The sequence below is a fragment of the Penicillium samsonianum genome, assembly GCF_028829775.1.
Source record: "Penicillium samsonianum strain IBT 33392 chromosome Unknown utg000005l_segment0_segment0, whole genome shotgun sequence".
NCBI classification, from domain to species: domain Eukaryota; kingdom Fungi; phylum Ascomycota; class Eurotiomycetes; order Eurotiales; family Aspergillaceae; genus Penicillium; species Penicillium samsonianum.
In genome coordinates, this window is record NW_026643263.1 from 2,035,826 (window position 1) to 2,056,247 (window position 20,422).

Consider the following 20,422-nt stretch of genomic DNA (forward strand, 5'->3'; position numbering starts at 1 on the left):
AACTCCAGTCCCTAGGTGGATATAGTTGCACTTTTCAATGATTATAGAAACGTTTTTCTATTGCTTAGTTGCCTATGCTAGCCGCTGGTGCGATGCTAGAACACTTTTTCGCTACCGAAGTTTTCTCTTTTATATCCGCTTTTTATACACTCTCTAATAATAAACCACCGAAATAAGTCAGCGACCGCCCTAGTATTTAATGACTTAGAATATCTGTATAAAAGTGATTATGACTCGCCTGGAGTCTCTGCATCCCCTATTTAGATGAAAAGAGTTAAACGAATGACCGTGTTTCTTCGCAAAGGTGCGTCATCCTCAATCGTACTTTGGGTAAACGGGAACCCACGAGCAGACTGAACCTCATCCAAGATATCCCTTCCCTTACTGTCAAACGCCCTCCCATATAAAAGCGCGTTCGGCTCGAACACCTCACGGATTCGGCGGGGTTTGGGCAATATGGACTACCACTGGTTCTGCTGCACCATATGTTAGTTCATGCCATGCCACGTCGGTACAGGTCAACCAACCGAGTTGTATATTCTCGCATCTTTGCTGAATGCCTCTGATTTGAAATATCTCACCAAGGATCATTCTATCGGGCTAGGATCTTTCTAACAGCTCGACCTGCCTTATCTCTTGCCCTAATGCATTCAGGGATGAGACTTCTTGAAATATGTTGGCAATATACTACGCCCTCATATCTGTCAACGTTAGAAAGCGGCATCAAGAAAATGAAAGGGCTCCTGCTTCCTACCGTGAGTCATTGGTCCCATGACCAGGCGGTGCAAATCGTCTTTATTGTTCTTTCTGGATCGAACCCAAATTTTCCTCCATTTCAGCAAAATTTGCAACAGTATGCTTGGTTCAAGTGCACGGAATGCTGTCGCAAAATAAGCTTGTATTTGAACAGTATCTTTGATGTCGATGGGATGAGGTTGAATCAAAGCTGACCGCTCATCCTCCATAGACAAAATCGCTTCAAGATTTGTGAGCATAATTTTGAGTTCGTCTAACCGAATGTCGTCATCGAATAAGGGCGACCTTTGAAGACGGCGAAGCATATCATTAACAAACCCAATGTCAAATAACCATGGATCGACCGACTGATAGTCACTGATATTGGCTATTCCCGAAATGCTGTAGCAAATGAGAGCTATGCTCGCTCTACTCCCGAAGGGCCTCCTAGAAGGATTCTGCCGCCTCCATACCATGAACCTGGAACTGGACGACTGAAGTGAGGCTTCGCCAAGAATGAAGAGCACATATCCGAGGTGGGCTTTCAAATCTTCCACTGAAAACGCACTAAGGGATCCCGCTTCTGTGAGAAGGTTTCGTGCCTTCATCCACCAACCCTCTACCTGCATGTGATTAGATCTCCCAGGCACGAAGCCGGCCTCCCATTCTTTAGACCAAACTTCACAGATAATGATCACTCATGTAGCATCCCAGAAATCTGCAAGAAGACCTCGGGGTTAGGAAAGGCCTCACCAACCATGATAATAGGAACCAGATTCTTTAGCTTGAGTGAGCCCTTAACCAGAACAATCGGCCAGCCGCATACTATTGGAACCGATTATCAACGGAAGGCCGATGCCTTGACATAAACATTCTTCTTGGTATCGTCTATATGTACAGTGAGATGGCGGCAGCATACGATTTTACCATTGGCTCCCTGCCTGTTTTCATAGTTTGGAGGCTTCAAATGAATCATGGAACGAAATTTGTTGTGTTAGCAATCTGGGACTTGCTTGCGTGTACGTATGGTTTACTTGCTCTCCTATTCTGGAGCTTATGCTAATAATAAGCAGAGCTAGCATGGCTGTCGTAATCTGCATCCCACTTTTGCGTTACGTGGGAGACCAGACTTCCGTGGATTAATTTCGTCGTCCAAATCCGTTATTCTTCTAATTCGTTCGTAGACGAAACCTAGAAGCCAGTCTATGCATCGCTGCCGGCAGTCTAATAATGGTTCGACCTTTGCCTCGAGTTTTCTAAGACCGACAGAGAAAGGAAAAGATGAGCTAGGCCACTGAACTATAGGTCTAGCAACCTCAAGCATCAATCATATGCAATGCCTCGACAGAAACGGGTGGACAGTGAGCTTAGACACTGTCAAGGCGAAATATATTCGTAATAAGTCTATGATTGGCCCCTCTAGATTTCAGCCAAGCTACCAAATTCGAGCTACATATGATCAGCCTGCTAGATTGATATATCATTATTGTTAAGCACGACATGAGATTATTCGTTATAGTGCATTGTCCTTTTCCTATATTTTATCCTAGTCACTACTTGGGTCTCACTTTTACGCGCATCAGCGCTAGCGAAGCATGCCCATCTATATTCTTCATCTCAAGCGAGCCCATTAGCAGTAAATGTCGGTGAGAAAGATAGTGTAATGCATCATGTAGCCATTAGTATAAGCACATCCTTTGACGTCAGAAGAGGCACAGACACCCTCGAATTTATGTTGTAGACCTGCAGATAAACATTATTGCTGCGTTGTGACAAACTCAAAACCCGCGCGGGCTAGTATTTGGCCAAGAAATTAGCGAAATGATATGAGTCTGCACTCCCATTGAGCGCCGTGTGTCCCACTTTTCTGGTGTTGTATAAAGCCTCTTCTCTTAAGTTACATTTCTGGCTCAATAACCTCTTTTTCGGTATCTTAACGAAAGAAAACTTTCAAAACTATCTCACAATGGCGGACTATCAACTCAGCATCGAGCAGCGTGGCGAGGAAATTCTCAATGTTTTTAACAAGACGTTTGGCGACCTTCTCGCCAGGGACCCTGCTGCATTCCAGGTCAAATTCCGCAAGATGGCTGCCTCGGCGTTTGCCTTCTATCGTGGTAGCGCTTGCCTCTTCTACCACAACCTCGACCTCGACCCGAAGCAGCATGTCAGCCCTTTCTTAGATGATAAAACAAAGCGAATCTGGATCCATGGCGATTTGCACGCAGAGAACTTCAGCACCTACATGGATTCTCAGGGTCGTTTAATCTTCAACGTCAACGATTTTGACGAGGCCTATGTTGGACCCTTCATCTGGGACATCAACCGCTTCGTAGCCTCAATTGCCCTAGTCGGTTACGCAAAAGCTCTCAGTGATAAGCAAATTACCCGACTCGTGAGGGTATACACTGCAGCGTACCGCGAGCGGATTCATACCCTAGCCACTTGCACAAATCAAGATGAGGTGCCACGCTTTACCCTAGACACCGCGAAGGGTCCGTTGCTGGACGCCTTACACTCAGCCCGTGCGCAGACACGTGTTGGATTACTCTGCTCGATGACAGAAATCCATGATTCCGAGCGGCGTTTCACTTTAGGTGGTGGCGCAATTAAGCTGGATTCTGCCACACGAGAGAAAGTCGAGGAGGCATTTAACCGCTATCTCGATACACTTCCCGGGTCAAGGGAGGACTGCGCCTGCATGTACCGCATCAAGGACGTGGTGGGTCGTCGGGGTGTGGGTATTGGCTCTGCGGGTCTCCCACCATACAACTTCCCGCTAGAAGGCAAGAGCGAGGCGCTGGAGAACGACGTAGTGATCTACATGAAGCAGTCCGTGGCTGCAGCGGTCTCCCGGCATGTCAAAAACAGCGCAGCCGACGCCTACTTCCATCACGAGGGTCACCGTACTGTCATCTCGCAGCGCGCTCTGCAGGCCCAAGCGGACGCATGTCTCGGCTGGACTGAAATAGATGGTGTAGGCCAGCTGGTCGCAGAGGTTTCCCCGTACGCGGTGGACCTGGACTGGTCAGATATCAACGACCTGAAGGAGATGGCGGCAGTGGTTGCCGACCTGGGTACGGCCACCGCCATGATGCACGGGGCCGGAGACGATGATTGCAGATACGGGAAATTGGTTCCATTTTGTCCCGAAGAAGTCATTGATGCAGCTATAATGGCCGATGAGGACGGCTTTGTGGATGTCCTTGTAGAATTTGCGCATAAGTACAGTGCCCAGACACGGCGAGACCATCATATCTTTGTGGATCTTTTAGAAAAACAGAATAAGAAAAACAGAAGGAAAAGAGAAAGAGAACAGAAGGAGGAAAAGATAACAGAAGAAGGAAACAGAAAAGAGAAATCAAAAGGAGTGTATTAGACCGCCACTGGTCGTGGGGGATGTGAAAAGGAAGGAGAGGAAAGGTGTGGGTTCCAAGGTTCCATTCGGTTGAAGGTAAGACTTGTGTAAGATCAATTTCCAGGACAGGTAGGACATTTACGGTGCCGGTAAGTTTAACTCCTTAGATAAATGGTTTGCCCCCGGGGGGGGGGGGGATCTAAAGCACCAGCAATCAGTATGAATTGACTCAATCAGGCCTGAACCAGCCTAGGAGGCTGCTGCAGGTCACCAGGAATAATAAATACGCATGGTAGCCATTTTTGAAACCCTGAGCCGTAGCTAGGATTGAAGATTGAGCAGTGGAGCTGAGTATGTGGACTGAGTAGGTGGAACTGAGCAATAAAGAGGAAAAAGGAGAGGGTGAGTAATGAAAATAAATAGGTTGTTATAGTGGGACCTAAGCTTATTTATGTAAGATCAATTCCAAGGGCAGATTGGACATTTACGCTGCCGCTAAGATGAACTCCTTATATAAATGATTGGAGGCAGGATCTATAGCACAAGCAATCAGTACAAATTGACTCAATTAGGCCTGAACGGGCCCAAAAGGCAGCTGCAGGCCACCAGGAATGATACATACGCATTGCAGTCATCTTGTATTGATAGTTGTAGACTGGTACTGATGGGATTGAATCATAAAGTCATAGGCTTCATGGAGGTTGAGCCCCACTGAGCCGATGTCATACGTGATTACCAGGACCTTGAGGTTTCTATTTGGCTTGTTGCAATTTTCAACAAGACACTTCCGCTCTTGCTCGTTTAATTTGGTATGAGAAAGCTGCAATCTTGAGACAACACTAATGCACGGGCGTACATTTCTAGCTTAGTGCGAGCGACGATCTCCCAGGATCCGGCCAACCGTCGGTCAAGCCCGTGCCGCAATCTTGAGACAACACTAATGTACGGGCATATATTACTAGCTTAGTTGTCCGCCAGTAAGATGTCAATAGGGGATATCCACTGAGACCATGTATTTTCCTTATTGGTACCCTTCTCCGTTGTGCGGCTGGGGAAAAGGAGCCAGCGGCTAGTCCACTGTGGAGTTCGCCCGTGGCCGTATACATACTAACAACATAGCCTTAAGCAATTGGTTGATGAAGCATATTCCTTCTTTGGAGGGACGCTTGGCATATTGGAATGGCCTAAATGTTCCCATGTACCTTACTATTGTTGCGAGTTTGCCAGGTACCCAGCCTTCAACGACCCGTAGACCTCCGACTATTGTCCTGTCTGAGAGCTCCCACTATGGGTTGAAATCGAGTCTATATAAGACGACTACAGACCCGATATACTGGAGGTTAGATGAAAACACAAATCCCTTTTCCAAAACACCAGTCCTGCTTCTTAAGTAACCAAAGGTGCACGCCTTCGTCATGAAAGCTTTTACCTTTATGCCTTTTGGACTTGCCCTCTCTGCTGCTCTGGGAGCATTAGCCAGCCCAGCGAGCCCTGGGTCTCCTACATCAAATGACTTGGATGTCAGAAACGAAAACAATCACCAGATTCAGTACCCAGGAGTAATTCTCTAAAGTTCATTGAGGTACGAGACGAAGGGCCTGATCTTTTCAAACTAGAAGCGCTATCCAGAAACCAATCAATGCCATTATGAGTCACAAAGTGGGCTGAAGGCTCTATGTCGTTGCGAGTTCAAAAAGGTAATTTGCCCTCGACCCCATTACTCCAGGAGTATGCTAACTTCTACGCACAGTGTACCGACGCAATTGAGAGTAAGGCATGTTATTTTGATTCTTTTAGTAGAAAGTGTATCTGTCAGGATGTCGTGACTCCCCAAGGCGGATAGTTCTGTGCTGCTACTAGGTTGATCGTGAAGCAGCTACTGTAGAGGAAGACACAAGTTTGCTGCATTTCAGTATATGTTGTCCTGTTTTCTACACTATACCAGCATTGAGTATGAACTGTTATCTCGACGTCTATAATTCGCGTCACTGTACTCCGTATTTTCAACTCTGCTGGATTCCCCTAGATAGTCAGCGTATCTAGCCCCAGATATCGAGTCATGGACACGCCTGCTGATCTTTTTCTGATCCCCAGTGGGTCTCCTACCCTAAACAGTGGCGTGTCACCAATTGTATATCACCAATGGTATGCCACCAATGGCATACGGGTCTGATTGGAAGCAAAAGATTGTTGCTGCCTGCCACAGAGACATCTCATTTTCTTTATCTACTCAGCCTTTTCTTATTTTATAAATAATATATTGTCTAATCCCATTGCATTCTATCTCTCCTACGTTCACCTCATTTCTAGAGATTCACCCTCTTGACTCATCGCCAATCGGTACTGCCAGCTCTTTACATTCCTGAACTTAGGATGCACGACTTACTAAGAGATTCACCGAGCTCAGCACCGCGAGGTAGCTCTGGCGGCTTCGCTGCATGCAACCGAGCGGATTGGGCGGACCTGGAGGAGGCTGCTCGAGCAGGGGATTTCGACGTCCTCCAATCGGTGGCATATAACAGAGCATGGATCACGGGCCAAAGCTATTGCCGGAGCCGGGCGTCAATTGATTCCTGCGAGCCGTATCTGCATTCTCTCTGGTGCGTCTATTATCAATGCGCCAGGCATGTCTCCCACGAAAGCTTTGAGCAAGACAGATGGGTCCTCGACATCCTCCGGACGCGGGGACGCGGGCCTCTAACCAGACCGGCACTGGGCGGTGGCATCGATATTGCTAGAACTCCCGATGGGACAGTCTGGAACGACCTGCCGTTCCTTGCGACGGTCATGACAGAGTGCTGGATCAACGACTGCGCGGAAATGGACTTAAAGCAGCGCCTTAATGCTGCGTCCTTCCTTGCGAAGCTTGCGTCCACGCGCATTACGAACGATAGGCTTTGCCAGATTGCTCTGGTCCTTTTTCGTGACACATTCGAGTCCGAGCGTCCCCTTGGAAGCTCTAATGAGCCAGATGACGAAAACGAAGACCATCGCCGAACAATGCCTGGACGTACTATTGCGTCGTTACTCCCATCTGCATGTGCCTGGATCCGAGAAGCCGGGCATAACATCATACTCTTATCCGATGTCTCATGGAATGATTGCTCCCACAGTACCATTGGGACAGGTGGCTTCACCTTTGTCCAGTCGGAGCTAGGTCAACGGGCACCTGGAGGATTTAGTCCCTGGAGATGGTTATACTGGCTTAAGCGGTTACATCAGATTGCCGATGAAGCATCAAAAGCAGATGAGATGCTTCTTGCAGAGCAGGCCGCGAAGGCAATTGACATTATGTTAAGTGACGTTAAGCAGAGGAACTCTCGGATTCTCAGGGTGTTTGAGGCAGCGGGTGATGCTGTGACCCAGGATAAGGATTTTATGGGTCTGAAGAGGGAATGGTAGATACAGCACAACCAGACTTGACGTGTGATCCTATGTCCAAGGACTACCGTGTTCTTCCTTTTCTTTCTTCTATGTCAATTTTATTGCGAATTGCTGTTCTCGTGTAGCATGTTTCTTCGCCCTAGAGGTCTCTTTGGGAGACGTTTTAATTTGATTTGGACATCATGAGTGCACGTTAACGGCCTGCGCCAAGAATTCAGTAGCCTCTGTGAACTTAAAGAGAACCACATGTACGATACGACATCGATCCAAGTCCCTACATCATTATGTGGGTATGAGGTTGATTCCCGAACCAAAAATCGGATCGAGGCGCTGGCCAAGCTCCTACATCAGCCAAAGGAGCGAGTTTTCCGAGTTCTACCTTGTGTAGGTTGGAAATACCTCCCAGATCAAAGCTCCATCGCATTTGTTTTCGAGGTACAACCAAAGCCCATCGGGGCGCCAGTGAGCCTGCAAAGACTACTTTTCAAGGACGACTTGCGTCCAGAGCTGGGAGACAAGTTTCATCTGGCTCTTGGTCTTTCGAAATGCATCGCCCAAATGCACATGGTTCAATGGGTACGTCCGATTACAAATCACTATTGACCAAGTAAATAACAGTTTCAAGCTACATGAGAGTTTTCGGAGCGACAACATACTCCTTCTTCCGCACAGTATCGAAGATGAACAACTGGGGACCCACGTTGCAGTCAATTACCCGGAGCCATGGGTTCTCGGCTTTGAGTTCAGTCGCCCAGAACCATTCTTCTCGATGGGGAGAGCTGATTTCGAGCCAGCGCGAGATATATATCGCCATCCAGACCGGCAGGGCCAGCCCACGGAGATGTTCAAGAAGATCCATGATATTTACGCGCTCGGTGTTGTGTTACTTGAGATTGGGCTTTGGGAACCGGCTGTTGAATTGGAGAAGAACATGTTCTCGCGTGCCAGAAACCCGCACGCAGTCCAGGCGCAGCTGATCAAACATGCACAAAGACGGCTTGAGTCTCACGTTGGACGGATGTATAAAGAAGTTCTTCTCAAGTGTCTTACGGGTGACTTTGGGATCGAAGATGATACGAAAGAGGATTTGAAACTTCAGCAGGCGTTTCGGTATCAAGTCGTTGATGTTATTGAGATGGCTGCGAATTACGTATAGAATTGGAACAAAAGGCATATCGTATTGACTAACTATATGAAGCTGTCAAGACATTATTTTTACCATCAATTCCATTAATATCGATGCTTCCTATAGTCCACTTCCAGATGATTCCCTCCCACCGTATACATCCATCCATTGTTTACTCTATATGGTAATCAATTTCTGCCCCTGTGAAAAAGCATCGTCCATATCATCCAATTATACAGTATTCGTGACAAATTTGTCCTATAATCTGATACATTTAGCTTAAGAGTATATTAGGGACATCAGACTCCATGTGTCTTTTCAGATGTCTTCTTTCCGGTATGTTATGAGCTGCAAGTAAGAATTCGCTTTAGATATTTGAACCTATGTATCAAGATGTCTAGAATACTCATATTACAGGCAAAATCTGGCAACAGACTGCTGTAGCTAACAATATGCATTGATGATGATCACAGTAGTCGCCAGTTCATATATGAAGATAGGCAGCCCAGGTTAATAACCTAGAATTACATTCGCCAGGCACTCATGTCTGCACAACGTTTTTGAGAAGAATAACGTATAGGTTCAAAAAAACCTAGGAGTTCTATACACAGACATCCCTTGGCCCAAGTACAAAGACCAAAAAGAACAATCACCCAGAACAACCAGGAAATAAAACATCACTCCAACCAACACCGACCACCTACCTCCCAGCACGAGACCAATACTCAGACGGATCACCAAGACACTCGCCAACAGTAACAGCTATAAGCGAAACCCGTTAGCCATAGCCCATAACCACTGACAAACAAAAAGAAAAGAAAAAAAGCCCTACCTCTCAACCCCCTCCGCTCAACATCAGCAAGCATATTATTCACCAAAATCTCAACCGTATGCTGATGCGAATCATGCGCCAACACAATCGTCCCACCAGCATCAACCTCCCTCTTGAACTTCTCAAAACTAATCCAGTTCGTATCAGCATTATCATTCTCATAATCCTTCGTGTCAACACTAGCCCCAATAACATGGTATCCCAGATCGGCCATGGCGCCGAGGACGATGGGCGTATGTCTGAGGAACGGAGGACGCATGTAGGTCGGGAAGAAGCCTAGGATGCGCAGAAAGGCTTCTTCGAGGGTTGTCATTTGGTGTACGATTTCTTCGTATGGAAGGGTGTCAAGGGAGGGGTGGTTCCATCTGGATGGTGACTTGGTTAGTGTATGTTGGTGTTTGAACTGGACTGGGCTGGGCTGAGCTGAGCTGGGGAATAGAGAGTGGGTGCGTGGGTGGTATCAACGAACGTATGAGACCCCAGCTGGTGTCCTTCCGCCAATGTACGCTGCACTATATCGGGTGATGCATCGATGTTTCCTCTGTTATGGCCATTGAGGAAGAAGGTTGCTCTTACGCCGTGTTTGGCGAGTGTATCCAGTATCTGGGATGTGTAGATGTACGGGCCATCGTCGAAAGTGAGGGCGATTGTGCCTGGGATGGTACAGTGGGTGATTACGGCTCCGACTGGTAATTTGGAGGCGTTGAGTTGAGTGGTGTTGGTTGTATTGGTGGTTGTATTGGTTTTGATATTGTTTCCTGTGGGAGCGGCTTGGGATAGGGTTATAGCCGAAAGGAGGAATGGAATTAGGGGGCCGAGGAAACGCATTGCGACGAATGAGCGAACCAGCATGGGATATATAAGGATAATTGGAATGACAGTGGATGCTGGATTGGAGTGAAGAGGTGAGGTTGAGATGTTGGCGAGGTGTGAGGCGGCAAGGCCATCTACTTCGCTGCTTCCTGGGATCCGAATCAGACACAGAGCTTAATGATCTGAACATAAAATCTGCATTTAATATAGCTAAACGTTGGTAGATTGCATCCCCAGTCTCATGGTAGATATTAATTATATCTTCCACAAATAAATATGAATACATCAAATTAGAAAGGTATCAAAAGGGTAGGATAAGACATTCAACCCGTATCTTTCCCACAGAAAGAAGCGAGAAGACAAGAATAAGAATCCTCCAGAACAAAGACACCCATCTAACCCTTCCGGGTGCTCTTCTTCGCCTGGCGTCTCTGTCCCTTCTGAGCCTCACGGTCAAGGAACTTGCGCTGCTCGTCGGCGCTCAATCCACGCAGGATGCGCTCACGCTCATCCTTCTTGATCTTCTCGGCGGCAATGCGGCGCTCCTCGGCCTTCTCTTCCTCGTCGACACGGCGCAGCTTCTTGATCTCCTCTTCGCGGACGTTACGGACCTTGCGCATGACTTCGCTACGGAAGTGGGCGGAGGCGACCAGTTTGTCGGACAAGCGCAGGAACTGGTTGAACAGAGGGAGAGTGGAGGCATAGCCGGACGCGGAGGAGGCGAGGTTAGCAGAGAGCTGGATACGCTTCTTGGGGATAGTCTCGTCGATCCTGGGAACACACATTTGTTAGCAATGGATCCGATTAAAGTCTCGTACTGAGGCTATTTACTTGGTAGGTCTGTCGATGGGCTGGTCCGTCACGATCAAGTACTCAAAGTCATTACCAGCCTGCTCAATGGCCTGGATCAACTCCGGGGTGAGGAGGGTATCGCTAATCTCGGCACTCTCGGTCATCACGGTGACCCACGAAGGGAGCTTGGGGTTGTCCTTAGAGAAAGTGATGGAGGCATCGTAGCGGTCGTTGCGGAACTTGCGCATGTGGCTCTTGTGAACAACAGCCCAGATGAAGCCGTCGTAAGTCGAACTAGGCACCTTAACGGGAGCAGTATCCTTGGCGAGAACGGGAACCAGGTCCTTCTCCTTACCATCGAAAGCATACAGCAGAGCCTCGTATTTCTCAACGGGGGGCTCCCAGCTCTCAAAGAAGAAGCTGAAAACATACTCCATGATGTAGGTGATGGGGTTGTATCGCTTGGGCATCTTGATGTTGACGTCGAGGAAGGCAACGTTCTGGCGGCCAGTCGCATACGCAGCGAACTCAGAGGCAGACCTCTCCTTCAGCAGCGACTCGGGGTTGGCGAGCTCCACGGTGATTGCCTCACCTTCCACGGCAGCCGGTCGAGCGATTCCATCGAATCCGACGACGGCAAACTCCTTCTGAAGATAAGGTCCGTGGGCCTGCGCCCAGTCCCTCGCCTTACGTCGGTTCTTGCGCGTTCCCCACAGATGGAAGAGGACAATCAAGAGGATGACGGGCATGATCATTGCCTCCTGCTTGAAGTCGCTCGGGGATGTCCTCTCCCATATCCGGTACCAGGCCGTGTAGGGGACGGCCTTGGCGGCCAGAGTGTTGGCAGCCGGGACGATGGTCGAGTCTGCGAGGAGGGAGGCAGGCGACGGGTTGGGAGCTTCCACGAAGTCGGCGAAGTCTACCAGAGTCAGCTCAGCAATTGAGATATATCAATTAACATACCATCATCGGGCTTAGCCTCCTGGGAGCCAAACATGTTCTTGAACATGCCCGCCATATTGGTGTTGGTATGATGGATGGAAGGGAAAGGAGTGGGAAGGAATCGAGAGATGTCCGGTGCGTGGTGCCCGGTGCGGAGCTAAGTTCCTCCCGGGTCTAGCGCTGTCTCCAGCTTTTTTACCCGCATCGGAGATATTTAGGCGATTTATGCGATTGGAGCGATTAGAGCATTTGGTAACAAAAGAGAAATATAATTTAAATCCCAAATATCCATTCGATCTTCACTAGGTACCCTTGACCCGCGCTAAAATAAAAAATACAAAAAAATAATGGCTAATGAGTGTGGTATCATGTAAAAATGAAACCCCCGAACAGAACTCAACGCCAGCTGTACCATGACAGAACCCAGTTTTGTACAATCCCGCTCCATAGAAATATCAGTTTAGCCCAAAAAAGGGAAGAACAAAAGAAGATCCAAGAAACGGTAAGAAATGAAAGGAAAAGTAAGGAAATCGTAACGGTCATGCTCGAGGGTTACTCAAGTGTAGAAAGAATATGGTGGAGGTGAGCGCTCAGTGGCCGTACGCCGGAGGAGGACTTTCTTCATGCTGGCGGCTCCAAAAGCCGCTGCATGCATTTGTCATAAGCTTGTCCTCGCGCATCCGACGAGCGATTTCACCGGCGAGTCTCTCAACCAGGACGGAATCGACGCTTTCGTTGTTGGCATTCTCATCTTTGGTGAACGGAAGAACAGTTGCAGGCAGCGGGGGTCGCTGATTGCTAGACGGTCCCGGCTCAGCCTTCTCTTGGGGATAACCACGCACAGTAGCACGAGGGGTGGCGTCCACGTCCGCTGCTTTGGGTCCACGGATAGTCTCATGGGAGTATGATAGGTCCCCGTCCCGGCGTGTTGAGCGGGAGAAGCTGGACAAATGCCTTTCGGGGATAATGGGCAAGTGGGAGTCGGCTTCGGGTGATAGAGGTGGTGTGACTGGGTCATCTGATGGCTCATTCACAATGGGAAGAGGCGCGGAGGCGATAGAGGGGGGGCCTGGACGACTCGGTCATGACACTCTCATCGCTGACGCTCATAGCGTCATCGGTAGTCTTGGGGCGGCGCAGATCCACAACACGCTTCTTACGTTTCCGAGCGTGGGCTTTGGAATGACGTCCAGCTCCCAGGCTCAGACCATAGGTACTAGTGCTGAATGAATGGCTGGACATAGAAGGTCGACTTTGCATCGAGACAGTGCTGGCGGTTTCGTGAAGGGAAGACATGCTTCCCATTTGGGAGTGTGTTCGCGAAAGGGTCGGGCTCAGTGGTGACATCACGCTCGAAGGGAATTCGCTAGTATCGGTTGGAGAAGTCCATGCTCGGTACACTACTTCCTGGATCGAGGGAGTGAACAAGGACAGGGTGCGTTGTGAATCTGTCAGAGCGGCCAAGCGAAGGAGGTTCTTTTGCGAGAAGAGGGAGTGGGTCTCGACCGATGAATCCAAAGAGAGCGATGCGATTTCGGACTCATTCAATGCATTTCCGAGGGAGTCGACGGGATCCTGTGGCGGGCTAGCTAGAGGATCTTGGCCGGGGCCTTCGCTTCTTGACTTGGCTGTGTTATCGGTTTCGTCATTCATCTCCTCCCCTGTGCGATATTCTGGAACCCATAACCGGAGCGACAGTCGATGGATGATGGCTGGGAGCTCGTCCATGAACAATATCCGGAGCTGAGCTTCGATTTCTTTTTGTAGGAAGTCGCGTACGAATGGGATCGAATCGAAGGTCGAGGAAACCTTGAGCGACTCAAGCGGATCATTACGGAACACGACTGTAATTCCTTTTTGTTTTGAGAAAACTAGTATGACGAATCCAGAGAGTTTAAAGTCGGAGAGGGTTATTTGTAGAGGTATGGTGAGCGGGGTACTAGAATCGCGACAGTGTCAGCAGATATATCGGATAGGTTGGAGTCAAAGGTAAGAGAAGTGAGACTGAAGACTTACGCTGCAGCAAGAGGTACTGGCGAGCCGAAAGTTGGTCGTGTGAGCAGGAAGGTATTGAGTGGATTTGCCTGAACTCGGGTCTTCAACGTGAGAAAGGCGTCGCCGGTATAGGACATCTTAAATATGCCTCGAAAGCGATCTTCGGCCAAGTCACCGATTTCCAAAATCTCGAGTTCGGGGGGGATGGATCCCAGGTTCAACTCGGTGACGTGAATATCGTCGACGATTATGGGGGGTTTTGGCGATTTATTAAGGGCGGCAGTGAGCAGATCTTGGGCGCGAGTATAAAAACTCGCGTCCGCCATCAAAGGCGACCAGTTGAAGTTGAACGCCATGCCCAAGCATCGAGAAAGTATTAAAAAGTATTACAAGGACATTAGATGAGATGTTGAAGAGAGAGAGAGGGAGAGGCGGGAGGCGGAAAACGAAAAACCAAGGAAAAAAATGGCAAAGCGCACACCCGAGGCGCGTGCTTCCGGGACTTTTTCTTTTTCTTTATTTTTATTTTTATTTCTTTTTCTTTTAGTGTTTCACTATTGAACTGTTTTTGAATTCGATGTATCATTTTGATAGTTATTTAATTTCATTTCATTTCATTTTTTTTTTTTGTGTTGATATTGTATTCCCTTCGACCCGATACTATAAGAATGGCAGGTACGTCACAATGTGACCTGCAGGAACCACTTCCGGTCAGCCCCGGCTTTGATGTCCACTGTGGATGGTACTGGGCCATTCACCGTTCAGGGCTATCCGGCTTGCATGTATCTAGACTCTTGGGCTATTGACTATTTTATGACTGTTTTTGGAATCTGGAGAAAAGGGGGAAAAACACGGGATATGTTTCTGAACTTTAAAGGTACACTATATACAACCTACAGAAACAGCCAGGGTGCAGATCTTCAAAGGTCAGAGTTCCACGTTCGTTTCGTGTGCCTTGTTACAAGAATAGTCGGCCGCTTATGCGGCCGTGTCAAATCTTTTATGATAATCTTCTTAGATGGTCTTTTAGATGTCTTTTTAGATGTCTTTTTAGATGTCTTTTTTGGTGGTCTTTTCGGATTCTTCTCAGCCTTTTCAGATGTCTGCATATGTATACCCTTTGATATCCCAAATATTTCCCCCGAAGTACAATCGCGTCAAGATTTCTTATGCATTTGATAGTTCATAAATCAAAGCAAGATCTATTCAAGTATTCCGTATATAACAGTACAATCTAAGTCCAGAGGCAAAAGGCAGAATGTTTTCACCGCAGCAACCCCACGCTAAGCCCGATTAGGCTAAACGTCAACACGATCCATCGCTTCTGACCCAAATCATCTTTCATGACCTCATTCTGTCGAACAGAACCATCCTAACCCCCCTAACATAGGTGTTCCACACCCGAAACTAATATACTGGGTGTATAAATCTCCCTCAACAATGTCAACCCGGTCACCCTCGCCAGTTTCAAGTCACGCGACACCAGTGGAGCCTAAACAAACCAAACCCAAGTCGGTGGCCCAGCGCAGAGTGTACGGGAAACGAAGAGCCAATGCCCCCCGCGCAGTATTTGATCAAGGAAGTCCGGCCAGAGAAACCAGATCCAAGACCCAACATGTCGACCCTGTGGAAAGCCTCCAAGCGAAACTAGCCCAAGTGACAATCGATGACGACTCGACCCCTCAACCACACGATCATGCAGAGCCTCCGAAGATTGAGAGCGAGCAGCAACACGGGTTGACGGAAGTCCCCTCTGATGAATCGAGTCCGTCCACGATAGAGGACACTTCGGACACCCCGACAACGCAATCCTCCGTCGAATCCTCCCCGGAAGAGTCGAAGTCAACATCAAAGCAATGCGAAACGATGGTGGAGGTCAGAATATGCCCGAAGGCTCCACAAAATCGCCCCCAAATCACATCAGACTCCCCAGCTACGACGTCAGGCTCCACAAGCGAGGATCGAGAAAAGCCAAGTACATCATCCGACAGAAGGAGAGCAGAAAGAAAGAAGGTTCCTGCACCCAGACGGTCATCTGGAGTTGTTCACGACAGCAAAGCCAGCGACTACGTTGGGCCAATTCTGAATGAGGCACTATCTCCAATTGCGGCACAGGGCATTCAGAAGTTCGGCTCATGGGCTTCGCGATCAGCAAACATGTTTGACGTCGCAAAGCTCGCAGAGGGATCCTACGGTGAAGTCTACAAACTCCACCTACGGGAAGAAGCTTGTCGGCCAGTGGTGTCAAAATCAAAGTTGGCTAAACTGAAATCATATGGCGATGGAGTCTTCAAGGTCGTGCCTCTGCGAGCAAAGAGTGGTCCTGGATCCAAAAAGTTCACCTCCATTGACGAGATTGTTTCTGAGGTCAAGATGCTCAAGTATCTGGACCCTATCCCTGGCTTTGCTCGCTTCAGAGAGATCCATGTTGTTCAAGGTCGTTTCCCAGAGTCGTTCCAGAATGCATGGGACCACTATAAAAAGACCAAAGACGACTGCATGAATCCCAACCCGTCCAACAAAAGAGCTTATCCAGATACCCAGCTATGGGCAATCGTGGAGATGGACGATGCGGGATGTGAACTGGAGAAGTTTGCTTGGTCATCGATTTTCCAGATCTATGATATTTTTTGGGGAGTTGCCATGGCCCTGGCCCGGGCAGAGGAGTATGCTATGTTCGAACATCGCGATCTTCATCTGGGAAATGTTTGTATACGTTCTACGCGGGAAGATGGCTGCATGGATCCCCCGACAGAACTCGATGTTGCACGACAGCCATCGTCTAGTGGATTTGGAATCAGCTCCCTTGAAACCACCATTATCGACTACTCGCTCTCTCGGGCGGATCTACTCCTGACCGATGATCCTGCCGGTCTCACTGAGGTTGCGTCATCAGATCTCGACAAGAAGCAATTGTTCGATGCTATTGGCCAAGATGAAGACGAAATCATGCAAAGAAACACCTACCGATAGTATGTTACCCCATGTCTGCGCATCCGCTTTCTTGAATAACTTGCTAACATTGAAAATTAGCATGCGCGCAACACTCTATACTGGTTGCCCCATAGAAACAGAAAAAGTGGCGGATATCCCTGGCATCTGGGCAGAATACTCCCCACGCACCAACTTGGTCTGGCTACTGTTCCTGCTTCAGAGTCTGTTCAAGAACCGCAAACCAGAAGAATCGCCTGCACAGCCAAAGCGAAAGGCTCTTGCATCTTGCTCGCCCAACAAAATTACACCGAAACCGGAGACAGCCAATGGGAAAAGCCAAAACATGGCCGTGTCCCTCGTCAAGGAGAGACAGGCCAAGGACGTGCAAGCTGGTATCTCGCGGCTCAAGCAAACACTAGAGAACAGGCTGAAAGCCGTCCTCGAACTTCTCGATTTGGAGCATGGACATGAAGACATGTGTTGCGCCGCGGATTTGGTGGCCTACGCCATGGACTCGCAATGGCTGGGTGAACAAGATTTTTTCTGAGGATCCTTTGGTATACGAAAAAGCATTAGCACACTGGGGAGTTATATGGATCTTGTAATTTGCATGATTAGGAGTTATCATTTGTTTACATATTGTGGGCTTGGGGCTGGGCGTTTCAATATAAGGTGCATTGCCTTGGATAGGTCACCAGCATAAGGGACTTGCATACACAATACCCTCACATTCTACATTTTTGCATGCGAAATACATGACTTTACCTACATTCACCTCAAATTATGGGAATAATCAAATTAAATCGTTTGTCGAGAACACGCCACAGCCATCATGAACCGTCTATCGGTTTCCGGCCAAGTGACTATGCCCTCTGACAGATGAGTATGTATTTGTTTTTCTATTCTAGCGGTAAAGTCCCACTTCCAAATGCCTCCAACCTTTTGTACCGGGCAATAAGCCCCAGTCGATTAGATGCATCCATATGTTATGTACTCACAGTCCCAGACAGGACGAAACAAACAGCCCAGCCGCAACCCCGAGACAAAAAGAAAGAAAACGCCGTTTCAAATTTTCGACAAACGCTTTTCGGACCCATGCTTTTCCACAGTCCAGACAACGATCTGTCCCAACCGGATGTGTAGTAAAAAAGAGATGTCGTCAGTTCGTTTCATAAATTCTACAGTGTAGATCCAGAACCGGCACGGAAGAGCTTAACCATCAACTCAGGACGGCTCCAGAGCGAGAAGGACTTCTGGTCAGTCCAGTTTAGAGACTCAGGGAGCAGCTCCAGGTCGAAGTTCCACAAGAGCTTAGCAAGCAGAAGACGCATCTCGGCGTTCGCGAGGCTGTAGTTGAAATGTTAGCAAACACTGCCAGGTACAGCTCAGGCGGAAACACGGAGGGAGTGAGTGGATAGTGATGGAAAGTGTGCTTACTGTTGGCCAAGACAGTTGCGTGGACCGTAGGAGTAGGGCTGGAAGGCCTCCTTCTTGTCGTTGCTGTACTCGTCAGACTCGTTCAACCAGCGCTCTGGGACGAATGCCTCGGGGTTCTTGAAGTGCGAGGCTGCGTGGAAGGCGGAGTACAGCGAGACCGAGACGGAGACCTGTTTGTATTCAAGTGTTATCAGTATTGAGGTATGAAATTGGAATTGTGTTTTGGGTTTTGTGTTTTGTGTTAAGATGGGAATAGCGAAGGTGGAACCGTCTTTTCTAGAACGAGCTCCATGTACTTCGTATATTGTTCACAAAACACCACACACACTAGCACTAGAAGTAGCGTGTTGTACTCACTTTTCCAGGGACGTATTGGTCGTTGATCATTGCTCCTCCTTCGGGAACAATGCGCGGAAGCATGGAAGGAATGGGCGGGTAGATGCGCATCGCCTCAGTCAGGACAGCATTCAGGTATGGGAGGTCCACGAGGGTGGACAGCTTGATGTCAGCGTCCCTGGCGAAAGCACCACGAATCTCCCGAATCAGGCGCTCGTACTTGTCACGGCAGCGCAGAAGGTAGTATGTCACACCAGAGAGCAGGGCAGCGGTAGTCTCGCTGCCGGCCAGGACGAAGACCGCGGAGTTTGCATCCATCTCCTCAGACGACATTCCCTTTCCATCTTTGGCGTGCTTAAGGATGTAAGAAGTGAAGTCGGGGCGAGTAGCACCCAGGGCGAGACGACGACGAACCTTCTCGACGCTCAGGTCGAAGCTGGCCTGGCGTTTCTGGAGAAGGTGCTTGGGAACCAGGACGCGGACAAGAGGAACGAGAAAAGGGTAGAACCAAAAGACCTTGAGGTAGGCACTTGCCTTGACGGCATCCAGAATAATTCGAACCCACCAGTGGTATGTGCTGGTTGACAAGCAGCCGAAGGGTTCTCCAAAAGCGAGGTCGCCAATGAGGTCGAAGGTGGTGAAGTTGAACCAGCAGGTGATATCGATGTTCTGGGACACAGCGTTGCCCATGAGACCCTTGAGCTTTTCGATGAACATGCTGGCGTACATCTGGAGAATTTCTTCCTGCTCGCGCAGGGCTTTGTTGGAGAAGGCGTGGGTCAGCAAACGGCGCATCCGGGAGTGGTCATCCTCATTGGCTGTAATGATTGCATTGACACCGTTGGGAGTGGGTGCATACAAGGCGGGATCCTTAACGAAGACCTTTTGTCCCTTCTTGCGGTGACCGTAGATGTCTTTCCAGGCGGGTGTGGCGCGGTAAACGAGGGCATTCGGGGAAATACGAACCACGTCTCCGTACTTGTCATGGAGACGCTTCATGGTAGAGTGCTGCTTACCCTGGATATCCCAGATGAGGTGGACCAAAGGAGTGATGGCAGCCAGCTTGGGTCCAGGGTAGCCACTCAGAGGGTGGAAGCAGAGAGTGTGGATGATCCAGCCCACATAGTAAACACACAGCTATGTTATTGATACAAATGAGACACACACTCCTTGGATATCTGGTCTTGTATATCAGTACTCACCAATGCAAGGAGTCCACTCAGTAGACCCCAGAATGAAGGGACGGCTAGGGCATGGCACCAGCCGCCCATAGCCAAGGAATCAAAAATCATCATGAACAACAACTAGAGACTGTAAGATATACGACCAAAGACATCCAAGGAGGTTGTTCTTACTGAAAGACAACTGAAAAACAAATATCAAAAGAGGGAATGGTGTGGGGAAGGGAAGAAGGGAAGGGAAGAGGGGAGAGGTGAAGGATGAAGGAACTGAGGGGACCGGGGGTGGGCAAACGGGAGATGGGATGACAGGAGACTTACAATAGGAGTTGACGGGGAGACGTACAATGGTGGGGGATTGCTTAGAGATCGTTTAGGTCCCAATTGACTTGTGTGTTTAACAGCGATTGAAAACGCGAAGGCGACAGCCGGCAAATTTCGACTTGGAGTCTCAAAGTAGGGCTTCTATCAAACGGAAAACAGGGGCTACATTAAAGGACTCAATGGGTCACGTAACAAAGGAGTACTCATGCTGAGATAAAGTAATGGAAGAATTTTCA

General features: G+C 48.7%; 7 protein-coding genes across 7 annotated transcripts; 5 read left to right on the plus strand and 2 right to left on the minus strand.

The window, feature by feature from the left end:
* Nucleotides 1-2,701: 2,701 nt before the first annotated feature.
* N7471_009678 (DUF2252 domain-containing protein) lies at nucleotides 2,702-4,114 on the plus strand (the record flags this gene model as incomplete). The annotated part of the gene is made up of 1 exon (XM_057282397.1): nucleotides 2,702-4,114. The coding sequence occupies one exon, from the start codon at nucleotides 2,702-2,704 to the stop codon at nucleotides 4,112-4,114; it is 1,413 nt and encodes a 470-aa protein (XP_057133280.1).
* A 2,352-nt stretch (nucleotides 4,115-6,466) lies between these two features.
* N7471_009679 (DUF3632 domain-containing protein) lies at nucleotides 6,467-7,495 on the plus strand (the record flags this gene model as incomplete). The annotated part of the gene is made up of 1 exon (XM_057282398.1): nucleotides 6,467-7,495. One exon carries the CDS (start codon nucleotides 6,467-6,469, stop codon nucleotides 7,493-7,495), a length of 1,029 nt encoding a protein of 342 aa, XP_057133281.1.
* A 228-nt stretch (nucleotides 7,496-7,723) lies between these two features.
* On the plus strand, nucleotides 7,724-8,633 carry N7471_009680 (uncharacterized protein; the record flags this gene model as incomplete). Its single annotated transcript, XM_057282399.1, has 2 exons — nucleotides 7,724-8,053; nucleotides 8,103-8,633. 2 exons carry the CDS (start codon nucleotides 7,724-7,726, stop codon nucleotides 8,631-8,633), a joined length of 861 nt encoding a protein of 286 aa, XP_057133282.1.
* Nucleotides 8,634-9,493: 860 nt separating this feature from the next.
* On the plus strand, nucleotides 9,494-11,984 carry N7471_009681 (uncharacterized protein; the record flags this gene model as incomplete). The annotated part of the gene is made up of 3 exons (XM_057282400.1): nucleotides 9,494-9,668; nucleotides 10,594-11,035; nucleotides 11,087-11,984. The coding sequence occupies 3 exons, from the start codon at nucleotides 9,494-9,496 to the stop codon at nucleotides 11,982-11,984; spliced, it is 1,515 nt and encodes a 504-aa protein (XP_057133283.1).
* Nucleotides 11,985-12,572: 588 nt separating this feature from the next.
* N7471_009682 (MDM34 family protein) lies at nucleotides 12,573-14,392 on the minus strand (the record flags this gene model as incomplete). The annotated part of the gene is given in 3 exon segments (XM_057282401.1): nucleotides 12,573-13,000; nucleotides 13,017-13,921; nucleotides 13,999-14,392. The coding sequence occupies 3 exon segments, from the start codon at nucleotides 14,331-14,333 to the stop codon at nucleotides 12,573-12,575; spliced, it is 1,668 nt and encodes a 555-aa protein (XP_057133284.1). The 5' UTR covers nucleotides 14,334-14,392.
* Nucleotides 14,393-15,417: 1,025 nt separating this feature from the next.
* N7471_009683 (uncharacterized protein) lies at nucleotides 15,418-17,458 on the plus strand (the record flags this gene model as incomplete). Its single annotated transcript, XM_057282402.1, has 2 exons — nucleotides 15,418-16,949; nucleotides 17,011-17,458. The coding sequence occupies 2 exons, from the start codon at nucleotides 15,418-15,420 to the stop codon at nucleotides 17,456-17,458; spliced, it is 1,980 nt and encodes a 659-aa protein (XP_057133285.1).
* A 631-nt stretch (nucleotides 17,459-18,089) lies between these two features.
* On the minus strand, nucleotides 18,090-19,976 carry N7471_009684 (cytochrome P450; the record flags this gene model as incomplete). The annotated part of the gene is made up of 4 exons (XM_057282403.1): nucleotides 18,090-18,258; nucleotides 18,349-18,518; nucleotides 18,706-19,821; nucleotides 19,887-19,976. 4 exons carry the CDS (start codon nucleotides 19,974-19,976, stop codon nucleotides 18,090-18,092), a joined length of 1,545 nt encoding a protein of 514 aa, XP_057133286.1.
* Between the last annotated feature and the right edge of the window lie 446 nt (nucleotides 19,977-20,422).